This window comes from Sciurus carolinensis, chromosome 4, assembly GCF_902686445.1.
Source record: "Sciurus carolinensis chromosome 4, mSciCar1.2, whole genome shotgun sequence".
In the NCBI taxonomy this organism is placed as follows: domain Eukaryota; kingdom Metazoa; phylum Chordata; class Mammalia; order Rodentia; family Sciuridae; genus Sciurus; species Sciurus carolinensis.
The window spans coordinates 50,346,730-50,366,610 of NC_062216.1; the positions used below are offsets into that span (position 1 = coordinate 50,346,730).

At 36.9% G+C, this 19,881-nt stretch overlaps 1 protein-coding gene across 7 annotated transcripts in view; it reads right to left on the bottom strand.

Moving 5' to 3' along the window:
- Nucleotides 1-19,881, bottom strand: part of Hook3 (hook microtubule tethering protein 3) — a 159,905-nt gene that overhangs the window by 132,978 nt on the left and 7,046 nt on the right. For all 7 annotated transcript variants that reach the window (XR_007108464.1, XR_007108465.1, XM_047550945.1 and 4 more), the window contains exon 2: nt 15,748-15,833. Coding sequence is in view for 5 of the 7 variants with exons in the window: in XM_047550945.1 (XP_047406901.1) it covers nt 15,748-15,833 (86 nt within the window). In the remaining 2 variants the exon portion in view is untranslated. The remainder of the gene's footprint in view (nt 1-15,747; nt 15,834-19,881) is intronic.

Below are 19,881 nucleotides of genomic sequence, written 5' to 3' on the forward strand. Positions count from 1 at the left end.
AGATTCAAACTAAAAAGCTTTTTCTCAGCAAAGGAAACAATCAATAATGTGAAAAGAGAGCCTACAGAGTGGGAGAAAATCTTTTCCACACACACTTCAGACATAGCACTAATCTCCAAAGTTTATGAAGAACCTAAAGATCTTTATACCAAAAATATAAAGAACCCAATCAATATATGGGCTCAGGAACTGTGCAGACACTTCACAGAAGAAGATATATAGGTGATCAAGAAATATATGAAAAGGTGCTCATCATCTCTAGTAATTAGAGAAATGCAAATTAAAACCACCCCAAGATTTCATCTAACTCCAATTAGAATGGCTATTATCAAGAACACAAGTAATAATAAGTGTTGGCATGGATGTGGGGGAAAAGGCACACTCATACATTGCTGATTGAGTTGCAAATTAGTGCAACCACTCTGGGAAGCAGCATGGAGATTCCTCAGAAAACTTGGAATGGACCCACCATTTGACGCAGTTATCCCACTCCTCGGTTTATACCCAAAGGACTTAAAATCAGCATACTACAGTGATGCAGCCACATCAATGTTCATAGCAGCTCAATTCACAATAGTTAGATTGTGGAACCAACCAAGATGCCCTTCAATCAATGAAAGGATAAAGAAACTGGTACATATACACAATGGAATATTACTCAGCCATAAAGAATAAAATTATAGCATTTGCTGGTAAATGGATGAAGTTGGAAAATATCATGCTAAGTGAAATAGGCCAAGTCCAAAATACCAAAGGCTGAATGTTTTCTCTGGTAAGTGGATGACGATATAGATCGAGGTGGGGTGGCAGGTGGTGGGAAGAGAAGAATGAGGAACTCTGGATGGTGTAGAGGAAAATGGGGTGGGAGGGGGTGGGGGATGGAAAGATAGTAGAATGAAACAGTATTACCCTATGTATATGTATGATTACATGAACGGTGTGAATCTACATTGTGTACAATGATAGAAAGAAAAGTTGTACCCCATTTGTGTACAATGAGTCAAAATGCAGTCTGTAAATCTAAAAACAAATTAATAAAAAAATAAATAAATTTCACATACAGAAATTACCTTAGCCGTGAGCCAAAATAAGTAAGTAATAAGCACATACGGGATAGACTCCAAGTACAGACAGCTTAGAGTACTATGAAAACAAAAGTATCCATTTATGAGGCATTTCACCATTGTCCAACACTTAACCTTTATCTTATTTGGTTTTATCCGTTTTTTTCCATCCTTTTGAGCTTTGAAAACAAAAATTGATGGCGCTTAGGGGCACATCTTGCTCATTTTGACCTTACTCTTTCAACTGGCATGTGGTTCTGGTATAACAAAAAATATATTTTGAGTTGGGCACGATGGCACAGACTTGTTAATCCCAGACACTCAGGAGGCTGAGACAGGAGGATCAGAAGTTTGAGGCCAGCCTCAACAACTCAGCAAGACCCTGTCTCAAAATAAAAAAAACAGAATTAGGGATGTAGCTTAGTGGTAAAGCGCTCCTGGGTTCAATCCCTAGCACCCTTCCCCCTAAATATATAATCTTTATCCTTTTTCCTAGCCTGATCTTCTAAAACCCTTGGAACTTCCTAAGTGCCAGGAGTTTCTTATAATTCATCAGAACCTTTTAATCACATCAGATTATGTTAATAAGGCAATTCACAATAGCTTCAGAACTGGGGTTGGTCCCAGAGGAAACAGTCACATGATTATAGAGGTTGGGACTTTCAGTCCTGACCTTTGGAAGGAGAGTGGAACTGGATATGGAGGTCAATCACATCACCAATGATTTCAAACATGCCAGTTGTAATAAAACTAAATAAAAACTGTAAACAACAGAGTTCTGGTAAGCGTCTGGGTTGGTAACACACTGATATACAGGGAGGATGCTGCACCCAGAAAAGTTATGGAAGCTCTGCAGTACACTTGCTTACCTATGTGTCATTCTTGGGTTATGCCCTTCATAATAAGATTGCAATTGTTAAGTATAGTGCTTTCCTGAGTTCAGTTACTATAATAAATTATCAAACTTTGGGGAGGAGGGCATGGGACCAACTGAATTTGTAGTTGGCCAGGATAAAGTACAGGTGCACTGAGAACTCTATTCCTAGTTGCCATCTGAAGTGGTGGTTGTCTTGTGGCTCTGAGGTCCTAACTTTTGCATGTGAGGTCTGCATTAACTCAGAATTGGAGGACTATGACATTAATTTGTCAAATCTGACCTACTTCAGGTAATATTAGAATTAAACTAAACTATAGGATACCCAATTGGCATCCCTAAAATTGTTGATGGAAAACAAGAATAGTTAATCCTTGAAGGTTCACTAAAAGAAAATAAAGATTCACTAAAAGAAGATATAGGTGCTTCCTTTTAATCATAATGTCAAATTGTATACTCCATATTCGCTTCTTCAGCAAACATTTTCTTAACATCTACAAAACAGGATAAGGGGATATGAAGTACAAGGGCAGTGCCAACATTTAACATGGTGATGGGGCTGGGGTTGTGGCTCAGTGGTAGAGCACTTGGCCTTGCACACGTAAGGCACTGGGTTCGATATTCAGCACCACATAAAAATAAATAAAATAAAAATATTGTGTCCATGTACAATAAAAAAATTTTTTAAAAAAGAAAACACGGTGGTCAGGGTAGTTACACTGAGAAATGGACAAATGTCAGTGAAGGCCATGGGAAAGGCCATGCAAAAGCCCCAAAGTAGAAGATGCCCAATGGGTCAGAGAATGAACAATGCAGCCTCTATGGGAAAGAATGCTAGTGAACGAGGTCAGAGTGGTAATAAGTACCCTGTATCACTTAGGATTTTAAATACGATCATAAGTTTTTGTGCTCTTACTCTGAGTGAAATGGGACTCCAATGTAAGGTTCTAAGCAGCAAATATAACTTATTAAAAACAACAATCACTATAACATCCTGAAAGCCAAATCTAAAAAGTGTTACAAGAAGATAATAAGTATGATGAGTGTTATCAAATGATGCTAAAAGAGCTGGGGATATAGCTCAGTGGGAGAGAACTTGCCGAGCACGAGTTCAATCCACAGTACTGCAAAAACAAACAGTGCTGACAGTTTAAGATGAGGACTGAGATTGGACCACTACAATTAGCAGTATGTAGATCTTGGAAGCCATAACAACTGCAGTTTTAATACAGTGGTAGGAAAAAGTGCATTAAGAAAGCAAGAGGGAAAGAATTCAGACACTTGGGTACACACTATTTTTTAAAGGAGTTTTGCTACAAATGGGAGAAGAAATGGAATAATGTATGCCAGAAGAATAGGAAAAATATTTTTAAAGATAAAAGAAATTAAGAGTTTGCTTGCATGGTAATGGATATGACCCAGTGAAGAAGAGAAAATTGATAAGGTCGGGAAAGGGGGGGGGGAGAATGGGTAAAGTGATGATCTTGGGTAGGTGAGAGAGAGTGGGGTCCAATATACAAAGTGCAGGTCCTACCTTTAACATAGAATCCACAGCTCAACATTATAGATCATGTGTGGTAACAAGCAGCAAGGCAAAAATCAAAGAGATGCTGGTAAGTGAGTAATTGTAGTCATCTGTCCTATGGAAATTTTTCTTTGTTTCAACTTTCTCAGAAGTAGAATCCTATCTTGTAAGATCAGATGAGGACAATGATGATGAGAGATAAGACTAAAGATTTGAAGTAACTATAAAGCAGCCATATAGAACAGCAGGAGAGTAGAAGAACTAGAAAAAGAGAGTACAACTGTGGGTAACACTTAAGATTTCATGGTAAGAAACTGAGATCCATCAGTATGTTTGTGTTGTTCCCCATGCCCCCACCCCACAGTCAGGTTCAGTAGCACTGGTGAACAGTAGAAGAGGCAAAACATAAGAACCAGAACTGTGGTTTTGTAAAATAAATACAAATAAATGGGAGGGACAAAGAAGCTGAAATGTACAAGGGATGATCATGACTGACCAAGGAGTCTCAACTAAATGAATGAGAGAGAGAAAGAGAGCACCAACGTGCGCGCACACGCCACAGAGACGAAGAACAGTGTTCCTTCTGGTAGGAAACAATGTTATGACTGGAATCTTGGTTCCAGAGCAAATGAAATGGAAGGGCAAGAAGTAGTGCTAAGAGAACAGCAGATAGTAAACTAAGGTTATGGAGGGATTATATGTTATTTATATCATGAGGTATAGGGCATGACTATGGGAACTGACAGCTGAAATTGGACCGAAGATAAATGAAGCAGCAGCTAATAGGCAAGGATATGAAGGATCATGTAGGTGAATATTGGAATCATCAAGAATTTAGACAAACGTAATATTGGAAAGAGAGACAGTAAGCCAGGATCCAAAATGGAAATGAAACAGAATTACAGTAACAATAAGGGGTAGGAGATGATGTCATAAAATTCAAAATTACAGCGTTTTCGAGAAAATTGGGAAAGTGATCTAGAAGTCATATTTAGGAGCACTGCCATAGGGTAAAGTGGTAATAGGAAGCCTATGAGAGAAATACAGTCATTCCTTGTGAAGTCTGCAGAAGCAATGTTGTTAGGGGAAAACCAGATTTCTTCCAAAGCAAGAAGGCAAAGGAAACCAAAGTGAGATCAGGGTAAAATATTTTTGGCACTCTAGAATTACCAAAAATTACAGGTTTTCTGGCATAAACACTCAAGTTAAATCTATAAATGGTTTAGATAATATTATCCAAACAATCACAGTTCCCTAAAGACTTTAAAAAAAATTCACTTGTGTTTGTTGTATTTGTTGATGCACAAATGCAAAAGGATAGAGTTTTCTGTGACTCTTAAGTTTTAGAAGAAAATATTTAAATGAACAAAAATCTAATCATCCATGGAGGTCTGTCAAATCATTAGCAGTTTAACAACAAAAGTTCTGAATGTGGGAATCTTTGCAATATGCTTCAACAACAAATGCAAATAAATAAGTACTCTATCCTTAACACTTTATACCTTATGCAAAATTTATCACAGAAGTACTAAAACTATGCAACATCCGAGGAAAACAGAAAAATCTTAATGACTATGAGTTTGGGAAAGATTTAATACAATTTAAAAAATCAAACTACAAAATAGGACTATCAAACCAGGACTATCAAAATTAAAATGTTTGTTCTTCAAATGACACTATAGAAATGAAAAGGGAAACCACAGACTGGAAGAAAATATTTTAAAATATTTTACATTTTAAATACATTAAATTTTACATTATTTACATTTTAAATATTTTACATTTTAAATTCCTTTAAAATATTATACATTTTAAAATGTATATCTGAGAGCAGGGCATTAGTGCTGTACATCTGTAATACCATTAATTTGAGAGGCTTGAAGCAAGACAATTGAAAGTTCGAAGCCTGCCTTGGCAAACTTACTGAGACTCTCAAAATTTAAAAAAGAAAAAAGAAAAAGAAGGGCAGGGCAAACAGGATAAAGCACCCCTGGGTTCTATCCCAGTAACACAAAATAAATGAATACATAACAACAACAACAACAAAAAAAAAAAAAAAAAAGGGAAAAAAAGTACATCTGGTAAAGGACTTGGGTTTAGAGTACATGAATTCTAAATTTAAGAAAACAGCTGGGCTTGGTGGTACATGCCTGTAATCCCAGCAACTGAGAAGGCTGTGGCAGAAGGATTACAAGTTTGCAGACAGCCTTGGCAACTTGGTGAGACCCTGTCTCAAAATAAAATGGGCTAGAGATATAACTCAGTGGTAAAGTATCCCAGTATTGCAAAAAATAAACAAACAATTATATCAGACAGTTCATCATGGAAGATATATGAATGACAAATGTGAAAAGATACTCAACATTAATCATTATAGAAATGCAAATTAAAACTGCCAGACACTGTAATGACTAAAATTAAGACTGACCTTAGCAAGTGTTGGTGAGACTAAAGCAATGGAAACTCTTCAACTGCCTATGTAAATGTAAATGATAAATTCACTTTTGAAATAGTTTGGCAGTTTCTCAAATACTAAATACACCCTTGCCGTATGACCTATATCATATGATTCCTAGATAGAATTCATCCAAGGGAATTCATCCAAGGGGAATGAAAGTATATGTTCATACAATGATTTGTACACTAAAGGTTCAAGCACCTTTAACTGTAAAAACCCCAAACTGGAAATAATCTGCATGTTTACGAACAGATGAATGAATTGTGGCATAGTCAATCATAAGATATTCATACAAATTATTAACATAGGTATGAATGAACCTCAAAATAATTACATTACCTGGAAGAGCTACACCTCTTTTCTCCAAAAAAAGAAAATAGTGTATGTGCCCATTAATATGAAATTCTAGAAAGTGTAAATTAACCTATAGGGACAGAAAATAAATCAGAGGTAGATTGGAGATGGAAAAAGAATGACAGGAAAGGGGAGGTAACAAAGGGGCATGAGGCCAATTTTGGAAGTGATGTAATTCATTATCTTGATTGTGGGGTAGTTTCACAGGAATCAACACTGGTCAAATTTTATCAAATTATACACTTTTAAAACATACAAATTGGTGCTGGGGTGTAACACAATGGTAGGTCATGTGTACAAACCCCAGAGCATGCATACACACATACACAAATTTATTGTCAATTTCATCTCAATGAAATTGTGACAGAAAAAAAGACTAAAGTTCTAAAAAGAAATGAGTTATCAATCCTCAAAAAGACACAGAAGAACCTTAAATATATATTCCAACTGAAATAAGTCAATCTAAAAAGGTCATAGACTGTATTATTTCAAATATAAGATATTTTGGAAAAGGCAAAACTATGGAGTCAGAAAAAGATCAGGGTTGCCAAGGGTTCGGGGATAAAGATGAAAAGGCAGAACATGGAGGATATTTAAGGCAGGAAAATTTTTCTGCATTATACTATATATAGTATACTAACTATATAAGATGCATTTGTCAAAACCCATATTATGTACAATACTAAGAGTGAATCGAATTTAAATTATGGCCTTTGGGTGATGATAATGTGACAATGTTGGTTCACTCACTGTAACAAATATATCACTCCAGTGTGGTATGCTCATAGTGGGATGGGGGAAGACCGAATATAGAAAATCACTTAATTTTCTGCTCATTTTTTAAAACTTTAAGAAACTGTAGTAAAATAAATAGAAAATGATTTAAAAGACTGGAGAGAAAAAATTATTCTGATAATCAGCATATTTAGATCTATTAATGTTTGAATAAAAAGACTACAAAATGGTATTATTTCTACTCATTAGCTCAGACAAAATGAAGGATTGGTATTTTCAGTAAAATCCTCTTATCAGCTCCCATACTCTAGACTTTTCCCCTACTCTGGTTCCTCTGTTAGGTCTATACTCTAACCAATAACTTTTTTCTTTTTACCCTAATACTCTCCCCTTGTTGATTTAATATGCATTTATATCTTCAATTGAGAGGCCCACATAGATATCGCTACTTTAGACTCTTCTTACCTCAGACCTGTATAGCCAATTGCCAACATGGCATTTTCTCTTGATGTCTCAATACCACTCAGGATTAGTGTTCCCCAAATTAAACTCATAACATGTCCAGCACTCCTTCAGAACAGATCCTCTTTCAGTGTTCCCACATCAGTGGCTTGTACCATCTTCTGTGTATTTGCATGTCAGAAACATAAAAGTCAACTGACACCTCCCTTTTACTCACTACCCAATACGAACTATGAAATCTGCTGGTTTTATGTATCATTTGAATTCATCTGTCTACATCTCCTTTGCCACCTCCTACTCCAAGGTACTTTCATCTTCCTTCTGAATTACTACAAATTTCTTTCCAATTAATCATCCCTCATCACCCTGAACCCTTCCAATTAATTTTATACCAGCAGTCAAAATATAAATTTAAATCCAATTATGTTAACCCCCATGTCTTTCCCATAAAAGCCCCTAAATTCCTTCTGTCATCCTTAGAATAAAGACACATGACTATATGGTCTGGCTACAGTTTATTTTGCACAATGCCCCCTGCTTATTGTCAACCAAATCTTTCTTCCCATAGTAGTGTTTACCATATTTCATCAACCTGCAGGGACTCTGCATATGCACATTCCTCTGCTAAATTTCTTACTATCTTTCAGAATTAATTTATCTTTATTTACTCACGTAAAAATGTTCATGACTTCCTAGACTAAGATGAATATTCATACTTTTAGAAGTTTAATAACACTGTATAGGTGGTCTCTGTAGCATCTGTTGCCATTTTGTTTTAGAGTTTAATTAATATTAATATTTTTCCCCATGTTATAAATTCTGCAGGGGTGGATACCATGTCTGTGTAGTTCATTCTTGTATCACCAGTGCTGGACACAAAGTAGCCATTCATTAAATATCAACTGACAAAGAAGTAATTCAATGATGATAAGGTTGGGCTTATTGTACAATGATTTAAAATAAAGTAGATGTTATCCAAACATGTGAATGTATCTCATAGATGATGAATGAAAAAAAAAAAAAAACACACAAGAATGGGCACTGCATGATTCCATTTAATAAACTATTCAAGAACAGACAGAACCTATAATGGTGTAGACATCAGAATCACAGCTATCTTCTGGAGTAAGGTATGTGGACTATGAGGGGAGCCATTAGGGCACTAAAATTTTCTCTATTAGGATGGTGGTAACAAGGGGACACACACACATAACCTATAGTAATGTACAAATTTACCCCTTTTTATAGTACACGTTTTTGTATGTCATATATCTCTAAAATAGGGGGAAAAATGACAGACATTTGGAAAAATTAAGTAGAAAACTAAATATTGCTGAGAAATATGCCCACAAAACTTTGGTAGGTAAAAACAGTCACTATAGACCAATGTACATTATGATTCTGTTTCATTTTTAATGTGAATTATTGGGTTGGGTTTGTGGCTCAGTAGTGGAGCACTTGCCTAGTATGTGTGAGGCACTGGGTTCGATTCTCAGCACCACATTAAATGAATAAAATAAAGGTATATCAACATCTAAAAAAATTTTTTTAAATGTTAATTATAAATAGACAAATTACAATGTATATATTTACAGGGTACAAAGTAATGTTATATATACATACATGCATGTAGACGTAAATATATTTACATACACACAAAATGTGGACTGACTAAACCAAGTTAATAAACATCTATCTATTCAAATACTTGTGGTACGAACATTTGAAATTTACTGTTATCAATTCTGATATATACATTATTAACTACAATGTGCTGTGCAATAAACATTAAAAAACATTTCTCCTGTCTAAATGAAGCTTTGTACCCTCTGATCAGCAACTTCTGGTTCCCTTGTCCCCAACCATCATTCAACTATCACACTGCTTCTGTGAATGCAAATGCTTTATAGAGTCCCCATGTAAGTGAAATCATGCAGTATTTGTCTTTCTGTGCCTGGCTTATTTCACTAAGCACAATGTCCTACAGATTCATTCACACTGCTGCAAAAGATAAGATTTCCTTCTTTATAAGGATGAAAGGATATGCCACTGTGCAAATACACATTTTCTTTATCTATTCATCCATTGATGGACACTTGGTTGATTCCTATCTTGGCTGTTATGAATAATGCTACAATGAACATGGGAATCCAGGTGTCTCTTCATACTAATTTCATTTCCTTTAGATATATACTCTGAAATGAGATTGCTGGATCTTATGAAAGTTCATTTAAAATTTTTTTAGGAACCTCCATACCATTTTCCATAACGGCTGAATGAATTTACATTCCTACCGACAGTATGCAAGGATTCCCTTTGTTGTACATCGTCACTAACACTCTCTTTCATCTTTTTGGTAACAGACATTCTAACAGGTAATATCTCATTGTGGCTTTAAATTGCATTTCCCTGAGATTAGTCAAACTGAGGATTTTATACACACACACACAACCTGCTGGCCATTTGTGTGACTTTGTTAGAGAGATGTCTATTCAAGCCCTTTGCCCAATTTTAAACTGATTTGTTTTCTTGTTATTGAGTTGAGTTCCTTATGTATTTTGGATATTTATCCCCTATCAGAAGTATGGCTTGCTCTATAGGTTTGTTTCTTCCCTCTGTGAACTATTTCCTTTGTTATGCAGAAGATTTTAGTTTGATGCAATTCCATTTACCTATGTTCGTTTTTGCTGCCTTGAGCTTTGGGGGTCAAAATCTATTATTATTATTATATTGCTCTAACCAATATCATACTTTTTTTTTGTTTTCTTCTAGTATTTTTACAGTTGCAGATCTTATGTTTAAGTCTTCAATTTTGAATTGACTTTTGTATATGGTGTGAGAATTAAGGGTCCAATTATTGTGTAAGTGGATATCACTTTTCCCAACACTCTTTATTGAAGAGAATGTCCTTTCCCCATTGAGTAATTCTGGCACCTTTGTGGAAAAATCAACCATCTGCAGCTGTGAGGGTTCAACTTTGGGCTCTTTATCCTGTTCCACTGGTCAATGTGTCTATTTTTAATGACAGTATCATGCTATTTTAATTACTATAGCTTCAAATCAGATAGTGTGATGCCTCAAGCTTTGTTTATCTTATGACTGCTTTCACTATTCAGAAGTTTTCAGTAGTTCCATATGAATCTTGGGATTTTTTTTTTTTCTATTTCTGTGAAAAATGATATTGGGGTTTTGATGGGATCACACAAAAACCTCAGATTGCTTTGGGACCATCTGTGATGGACATTTTAACAATATTAATCCTTTCAATCCATGAACACACTATCTTCCATTTATCTGAACCTTCTTCAACTTCTTCCATGAATGCTTTATAGTTTTCAGTGTACAACTCTTCCACCTCCTTGATTAAGTTTTTGGTTTTTGTTTTTGCTATTATAAATGAGATTGCTTCTTGATTTCTTTTTCAGATAATTCATGTAAAAGAGAATAACTGATATTTGTATTCTGCAACTTTACTGAATTCATTTATTAATTCTAACAGTTTTTTGGTGAAGTCTTAAGAGTTTTCTACACATAATATCATGTAGTCAACAAACCACTCACATGTTTCTTTATTGTTTAGTCAGGACTGCTAGTACTATTTTGAATAGATATGGCTAGAGTAGACATCCTTGTCTTATTCTGTACATCTTGTTTTGATAAAATACACCTATTTATTCTTTCTTCTGATTTCTACAGGTGACTGAAATCCCAACAAACGAGTGGAGGCAAAAAATCCATTTACTGACACATATCTGGAAAGTTCACTTAGGTCCACACACCCACAAATAATTTTTAATAAGAAACTCTGTGAGCCAGTCAGGCACGGTGGTACATACCAGTAATCCCAGCAGCTAAGGCTGAGGCAGCAGGTTCAAGAGATCAAAGCCAGCCTCAGCAACTCAGCAAGGCCCTAAGCAACTCAGAGAGACCCTGTCTCTAAATAAAATATAAAAAAGGGCTGAAGATGTGGTTCAGTGATTAAGTGCCCCTGGGTTCAATCTCCGGTACCAAAACAAAACAAATTCTGTGGAACTCTCACCCATCAGAAAACTAAATTGTATTAGGGTACCCCTCAGCAGTGAACATGAAAATAAGAACTGTGCTTGTACATCTGGAGAGAAATGTGCTATGCATGTTATAGAAGAAAGTGAAAACAGGCTACAGTTTTCAAATAAAGATACAAAGATATTCTCTGAAATGTAGGCATTTGAGTTGCTTCTCAGAAGCACAACTCTTTAGCTTACTGCAAGGGAAATTTACAGAGAATTCACTTAATGATGATTCTGATTCTCAACAGAACCACAGGAAATTCTAGGCTCACAAGTACTTAGGGCTTCCAAATATAAAAGTATCCCCAAATCACACAAAATCCAAATCACACATAAAGCTTTATTTTGTTTTCTAAAAAATTTTTTGTAGTTGTAGATGGACAGCATGCCTTTATTTTACATGTTTATTTTTGTGTGGTGCTAAGGATGGAACCCAGTGTCTCACACATGCTAGGCAAGCAATCTGCCACTGAACTACAGCCCCAGGCCCTAAGTTTTATTTTAAAAAGTCCTAGGTCAAAAGTTGACATTCATATAAGTTTTACAACTATTATATTTCAAGTAATATAGAAGAATCAGATAGTTTTTATGTATCCCAAACAAATATTCCATTCATTAAGTCATTCAACAATCATGAGTATTCACAATAACAAACTAAACCTGGAGAGGTTGCTCAAATCTATTTTGATTCATAAAAAAAAGGGTAATTTCAGAGCTGAAGAAATAGCTCGTTTGGCACTAGAAAAAATAGGGATAGTAGGAACATACCTGAACATTGTAAAGGCTATTTATGCTAAACCCATGGCCAACATCATTCTTAATCGAGAAAAACTGAAACCATTCCCTTTAAAAACAGGAACAAGACAGGGATGTCCTCTTTCATCACTTCTATTCAACACTGTGCTCTAAACTCTAGCCAGAGCAATTAGGCAGACTAAAGATATTAAAGGGATACGAATAGGAAAAGAGGAACTTAAGCTGTCACTATTTGCTGATGACATGATTCTATATTTAGAGGATCCGAAAACCTCCTCCAGAAAATTTCTAGACCTCATCAATGAATTCAGCAAAATAGCAGGCTATAAAATCAATACCCATAAATCTAAAGCATTTTTTTGGGGGGGATCCTGGGCATCGAACCCAGGGCCTTGTGCTTGCAAGGCAAGCACTCAACCAACTGAGCTACCTCCCCAGCCCCTCTAAAGCATTTTTATACGCAAGTGACGAAACAGCTGAAAGGGAAATGAGGAAAACCACTCCATTTGCAATAGCCTCAAAAAAATAAAATACTCTATCTAACCAAAGAGGTAAAAGATCTCTACAATGAAAACTACAAAACATTGAAGAAAGAAATTGAGGAAGACCTTAGAAGATGGAAAGATCTCCCATGTTCTTGGATAGGCAGAATTAATATTGTCAAAATGGCCATACTATCAAAAGTGCTATACTGATTCAAAGCAATTCCAATTAAACTCCCAATGATGTACCTTACAGAAATAGAGCAAGCAATCATGAAATTCATCTGGAAGAATAAGAAACCCAGAATAGCTAAAGCAATCCTTAGCAGGAAGAATGAAACAGGGGGTATTACAATACCAGAGCTTCAACTATACTACAAAGCAATAGTAACAAAAACAGCATGGTATTGGCACCAAAATAGACAGGTAGATCAATGGTACAGAATAGAGGACATGGACACAAACCCAAATAAATACAATTTTCTCATACTAGACTAAGGTGCCAAAAATATGCAATGGAGAAAAGAAGGCCTCTTCAACAAATGGTGCTGGGAAAACTGGAAATCCATATGCAACAGAATGAAACTAAACCCCTATCTCTTACCCTGCACAAAAATCAACTCACAATGGATCAAGGACCTTGAAATCAAGACCAGAGACCCTGCATCTTATAGAAGAAAAAGTAGGTCCAAATCTTCAACTTGTTGGCTTAGGATCAGACTTCCTTAACAGGACTCCCATAGCACAAGAAATAAAAGCAAGAATCAATAACTGGGACAGATTCAAACTAAACAGCTTTCTCTCAGCAAAGGAAACTATCAGCAGTGCGAAGAGAGAGCCTACAGAATGGGAGAATATCTTTGCCACTCATACTTCAGATAGAGCACTAATTTCCAGAATATATAAAGAACTCAAAAAACTCTACATGAAGAATACAAATAACCCAATCAACAAATGGGCTAAGGATATGAACAGACGCTTCACAGAAGATCTACAAGCAATCAACAAACATATGAAAAAATGTTCACCATCTTCAGTAATAAGAGAAATGCAAATCAAAACTACCCTAAGATTCCCTCTCACCCCAATTAGAATGCCGATTATCAAGAACACAAGCAACAATAGGTGTTGGAGAGGATGTGGGGAAAAAGGTACACTCATACATTGCTGGTGGGGCTGCAAATTAGTGCAGCCACTCTGGAAAGCAGTGTGGAGATTCCTTAGAAAACTTGGAATGGACCCACCATTTGACCCAGCTATCCCACTCCTCGGCCTATACCCAAAGGACTTAAAATCAGCATACTTCAGAGATACAGTCACATAAATGTTCATATAGTTGCTCAATTCACAATAGCCAGACTATGGAACCAACCTAGATGCCCTTCAATTGATGAATGGATAAAGAAACTGTGATACATATATATAATGGAATATTACTCAGTTATAAAGAATAATAAAATTTTGGCATTTCCAGGTAAATGGATGAAACTGGAGAACATCATGCTAAGTGAGATAAGCCAATCTCAAAAATCCAAAGGACAAATGATCTCACTGATAAGCAGATGATGACACATAATGGGGGGTGGGAGGGGTGCAAGAACGGAGGAAGGAGGGACTGTATAGTGGGAAAAGAGGGGTGGGGGGGAGGAAAAAATAACAATGATTCAAACATCATTACCCTATGTAAATGTATGATTACGCAAATGGTATGCTGTTACTCCATGTACAAACAGAAACAACATGTATCCCATTTGTTTACAATAAAAATAAATTAAAAAGAAAAAAAAGAAATAGCTCATTTGGGAGAGCACTCGCCTAGCATGCGCAAGGGCCCCAGGTCGAATCCTTGGCACTTCAGATGAGGAGAAAAAAAAAAGGGTAATTTCACATGGTTCAATCAAAAACTTGACATTGTTCTAGTTACTAGGCCACAACAGTGAAAAGACAAGCTCCTTGATGCACGTACACTGTGTGTGTGTGTGTGTGTGTGAGAGAACAACCAAATATGGTATATCAGATATTACATACTTCAGAGAATAATAAAAGGTCAAGGACAACAGAGAATATAGGGAAATGGCTATTGCTCTTTTATATGAGTGAACAGAGAAGGCCTCAGGGATAACAATTAAGTAAAATCCTAGAGAAAGAGGAAATTAAGTCTCTTAGATCCTTCAACGATGGCAAGATCTGGTCACCAATATGAACTGGAGTATTATAACAATTATAGTCCTAATGAAATTTACAACCAATCAATCTATACCTAATATGTACTATATAAGTACATGCCATCAAAATTATTGTTCCTGTAATCCCAATGGCTCAGGAGGCTGAGGCAGAAGGATCACAAATTGAAAGACAGCCTCAGCAAAAGCAAGGCACTAAGCAACTCAGTGAGACCCTGTCTCTAAATAAAATACAAAATAGGGCTAGGGATATGGTTTAGTGGTTAAATGCCCCTGAGTTCAATCTCTGGTACTTCCCCCAACAAAAAACTATCATTGTTGCTTACAGTTCTCATTCCACATGCTACACATTATGTAAATACTTTAATATAATTTAGATCTGAAATATTCTCCCCAAAAGGCCATTGTGTTAAAGGATTGGTCCCTGGACTATGGCACTACTGGAAGGAGGTAGAAACATTTTACAAGGTGGAAGCCTACTTGAAGAAGTTAGGTCCTTGGGGATGGTGCCCTGCCCCTTTGTCTGTCTTTTGTTTCCTGGCCACCATGAAGTGAGCAGCTTTCTCTACCTTGTAGTCCCACCATGATGTGCTGCTGCCTCACTGCAGGCCCAACAGCAAAAGGAAAACCAACCATGGACTCAAACCTCTAAAACTGTGAGCCAAAATAAATCTTTCCTCCTTATAAATCGATTCTCAAGTGTTTTGTCACAGTGTCAGAAAGCTTACCAATAAACACTCACTTTTTAATTCATATTTTCAATCTAATACATATGTGTAACAACATACATAAAGATTATTCTTACATCTTTTGGAGAACCTGGGCCATCACAACCCCATTCGTTAAATCTTCCACGGTCTGGCATGGTGTATCCACATTAAATGTCTGGATCTGAAGGAAAAAAAGATTCTATGATTAACCATAAAAGATTTCTTGAGCTTTTTTTTTTGAGGGGGTGATTACCTCATCTTTTAAAAGAAAACAACTGGAAACTTCTTCCTTTATGGGAACCTTCCTATAGATTATTATTTTAATTTTGGAAAGATAGAAACTGTGGTAGACTGGCCAACTTCCCAACATCCCTTCTAACCACAATCAATCTAAGAAAATCATGGTACCTTCAGCCCCTTTATCAGTGACTGAGGGAAAAACAGGGTAAACACAATTTGGAATAAATAGATACACAGAGATGTTTCTGGGAGAGAAAAGTCATTCTATTGACATGAGCAAGTCTGTGTTGCATCAATTATTGCTAGCAGTCATCTTTTGAATACTAAAGCAATTAGTCTTACAAAGAGGTAACAGAAAGCAGAGAGGAGGAAGAGAAAGAACTAGGTGCTTGGGGTAAAAACTGAACCCCTGAATTAAAAAACCTTAAATCTCCTATTGTGTGAGATAAATTTCTTTCTTGGTTATGTCTGGACAGGTTTAGGTTTTTATTACTTATTGCCAAAGTATCTTTATATAGATGGAAAAGTCGTATTTAACAAGGTTAGGTTAGGCATTCAGTTCACTTTCATTTCAAATATATTGTGAATATGAACTAACTTCATACTGTCAACAGGATGTGGCTAAGAAATGTAAGAAAAAGTAGTTGAGCCAACAATGACTATATCCAGTAGTCCAATGTGGATTTAGAAGAAAATAAATCACTAGGAATAGACATAGGCCATCCTCTTTTCGACCTTATAATTTAGTGCAACAGTATTATAGGAAGTGTAAACAGCAAGCAGTTTATAAGTTAAAGTGTGATACAACATAGAAATTAAAAGCCTAGTATGAACTGGGCATAAAGGGTGAAATTCTCAAACTGTAAGAAAAGATGGAACACAGAAATAGCAAATCTCAGGAATAAAGAAAGAAACTCTATCATCAAAAGCTCTGTGAGCCATAGTAGAACTTTATCCTAAGAGCAATGGGTAGTAAGCAAAGGATTTTAAGCAGGAAAGTGAAGTCATGAGATTTAAACTGTATAAAGATGATACTAGATGCATTTTAGTAAGATTTAGATATTAACACAGATGAGGATAAACTAGGAAGCAATAATGGAAATACAGGAAATGAAACTCAGGTGACCATATTTATTTACTAGGTTAAAAAAAGCAAAATTGCTAGGTCAAAAATACACCCGTTCTAAAGTTTTGCATGTTTTGTGTTTTTGAGGTAGGGTCTCACAATGCTGCCCAGGATGGACTCACAATCCTTCTGCCTCAGTCTTCCAAGTAGCAAAGATTATAGTTACATATCACTATACTCAGCAGCACAGTTTAAGGTTTTTGATAAATAAATGTTATGGTTTAGGTATTAAGTGTCCTCCAAAAGCTCATGTGTGAGACAATGCAACAAAGTTTAGAGATGAAATGATTGAGTTATGAGAGGTTTAACATAATTGGGGCATTAATCCCCTGATAGGGATTAACTTGGTGATAACTGTAGGCAGGTAGGATGGGGCAGGAGGAGGTGAGAAATTGGGGGCATGCCTTTGGGGTTTATATTTTGTCGTTGTTGAGCACAGCGAGCTCTCTCTACTACCTGATCATGACCTGAGCTGCTTTACTACACCACACCCTTCTGCCATGATGTTCTGCCTCACCTCAAGCCCCAAGGAACAGAGTTGATCATCTATGGAATGAGAGCTCTGAAACTGTGAGCACAAAATAAACTTTACCGCCTTAAAATTGTTCTTGTCAGGTCTTTTGTTCACAGCAGGGGATGAGATGACTAAAGCAGAAATTGGTACCAGGAGTGGGGTCATTGCTGTGACTAACCTGATTGTGATTCAGAAGCTTTTGGAGCTTTCTGGAATTTGTGGGAAGAACTTTGAAAAAAAAGTTTAGCAATGCACGCTGGAAAAGTTTTAGACTGTTGTAAGTGGAGCTTAAAGGGCGAATATGGTGGGAGCTCAGAAAACCAGAATGCTGAAAAGCCTGTGCACAGTAAACATGGAGCTCAAGAGGTTTCAGAGGAAAAGGAGAACTCTAATAGGAATTGGACTAGAAGTCATTTGTGTTGCCTTCTGGCTAAGAAGTTGTCTGCGTTTTGCCCATGTCCTGAGACTTTCTGTGGGGCTGAATTTAAAGGTGATGGACTTCTTAATCTGGTGGAAGAAATTTCTAGGCAGCATAGCATTCAGGGGGTAGCATGGCTATTGCTGACAGCTTTTAGCCAATTTATTTTGATAATCAGGAACAGAAAACAAAGCAGAAAGATTTGAAGAACTTGTAGTTTGGTCAGAAAACTGATTAAAACTGGGGTTAAGGAATGTGTGTGTTGTTAAAGACATTACAGTCACAGGGCTGGGGTTGTAGCTCAGTGGTAGAGTGCTTGCCTCGCATGTGTAGCGTGCTGGGTTGGATCCTCAGCACCACATAAAAATAAATAAAGGTATTGTGTCCATTTACAACTAAAAAATTAAATAAATAAAATTTTTAAAAAGACATTATAGTAACTAAAGAAATGCTAAATAAAGACTGCCCACAGATGATATCAAAGGTGGCTTGAGGGCATCTCAGGCTCAAGGGTGTAAAACTAAAAATTCCTTTGAGCAGAGACCAGTGGGGCATCCTACTTGCTCAAGAGGGTCTAATAAGTTTTTTCAACATGCCCAGTTACTTAGGCACTCAGAGGTTGCTGCAGCCATCGTCCTTGGAGGCTTGGCTGCTGCTCAAGATGGCAGCAGATCTTGGCATTTACCACATGGTTCTGGTTCTGCAGGACTGCAGGATGCAAGAACTTGGGGGTCATGGAGGCTTCCACCAAGATTTCAAAAGAAGGTCTGGAAGGCCAAGGCAGTGTGGTAGGGTCAGAGTCCCTGGGTCTATACCTATAGGGCAAGGCGTAGAAATGTGAGTGGGAACCTGAAGCAGCAGTGGAGCCTGTGGAAGCTGTGTACAAACTATGGGTAATTTTTAGGCCATTAAGGCAGGAAAGCTGCTTTTCTGGGAACTCCTGGGTGAAATTCCCAGTTTGAGAAAGCCCAGATCAGGCTGGCACCCAGCCTTAACTCACAGTCCCAGGTTTAAACACAGTTGTCTGAAGATGGGCGTAACCTGCCAAGCTCCAAACAACCTGTTTCTCCCCCCACTCCTATCTTATTTTTTCCTGAAGGATCTCCTACTGTTCCCCTTTGGTTTGTACCACTATAAATAAAACAAGCACAGGTTTTTCTCTTTGTTAGGGTCAGACCACCCTAAGGTCTGATCCACCCATTCCACCCTTGCTTTTAGTATATTTCTTGTCTTCTGTGTTTATTTTGTAATACTACTTTCAAGCTTTTTTTTCACAGCCTCCCAACTTAGGTCGTGAGCTAGAAGAGACTCCCCCAAGATTCAGAAATACCAGTACTATGGGACATCTATCAAGGAAAACTGCAGGAATTGAGCAAAGACAAGCCAAAAGAGGCCATATGGGCTGCAAAGAGCAAAGTCATAAGGGTGGAGTTATACAAGCCCTTTGGAGAGAACATTAGAATGCCCCATGCCCCAGATGCTAGACATGAAGCTATAGGACTTGTCCGACCAACTGAATTTTGGTCTTGCTTTGGTACCATCTCTTCTTTCTACGCTCCTATTTTTTTGAATGGAAAAGATTACTCTGTACTTTTATATATTAGATATGTGTGACTTGCTTTTGATTTTTACAGGAGCCCATACTGAGAGTTTGTCTTGAGTCTCGGTGGAGATTTTGGACTTCGGCCTTTGAGCAATGCTAAAACTGCTAAGACTATAGCAACTCTTGAAAATGGACTGTGTATTTTGCATTGTGAGACAGGCATGAGCTTTCGGGGGTCAGGGGCGAAATGTTATGGTTTAGGTGTCCCCTAAAAGTTCATGTGTGAGATAATTCGAGAAAGTTTAGAGATAAAATGATTGGGTTTTAAAAGGTTTAACCCAATCAGTGCATTAATCCCCTGGTAGTGATTAACTTGGTGGTAACGATA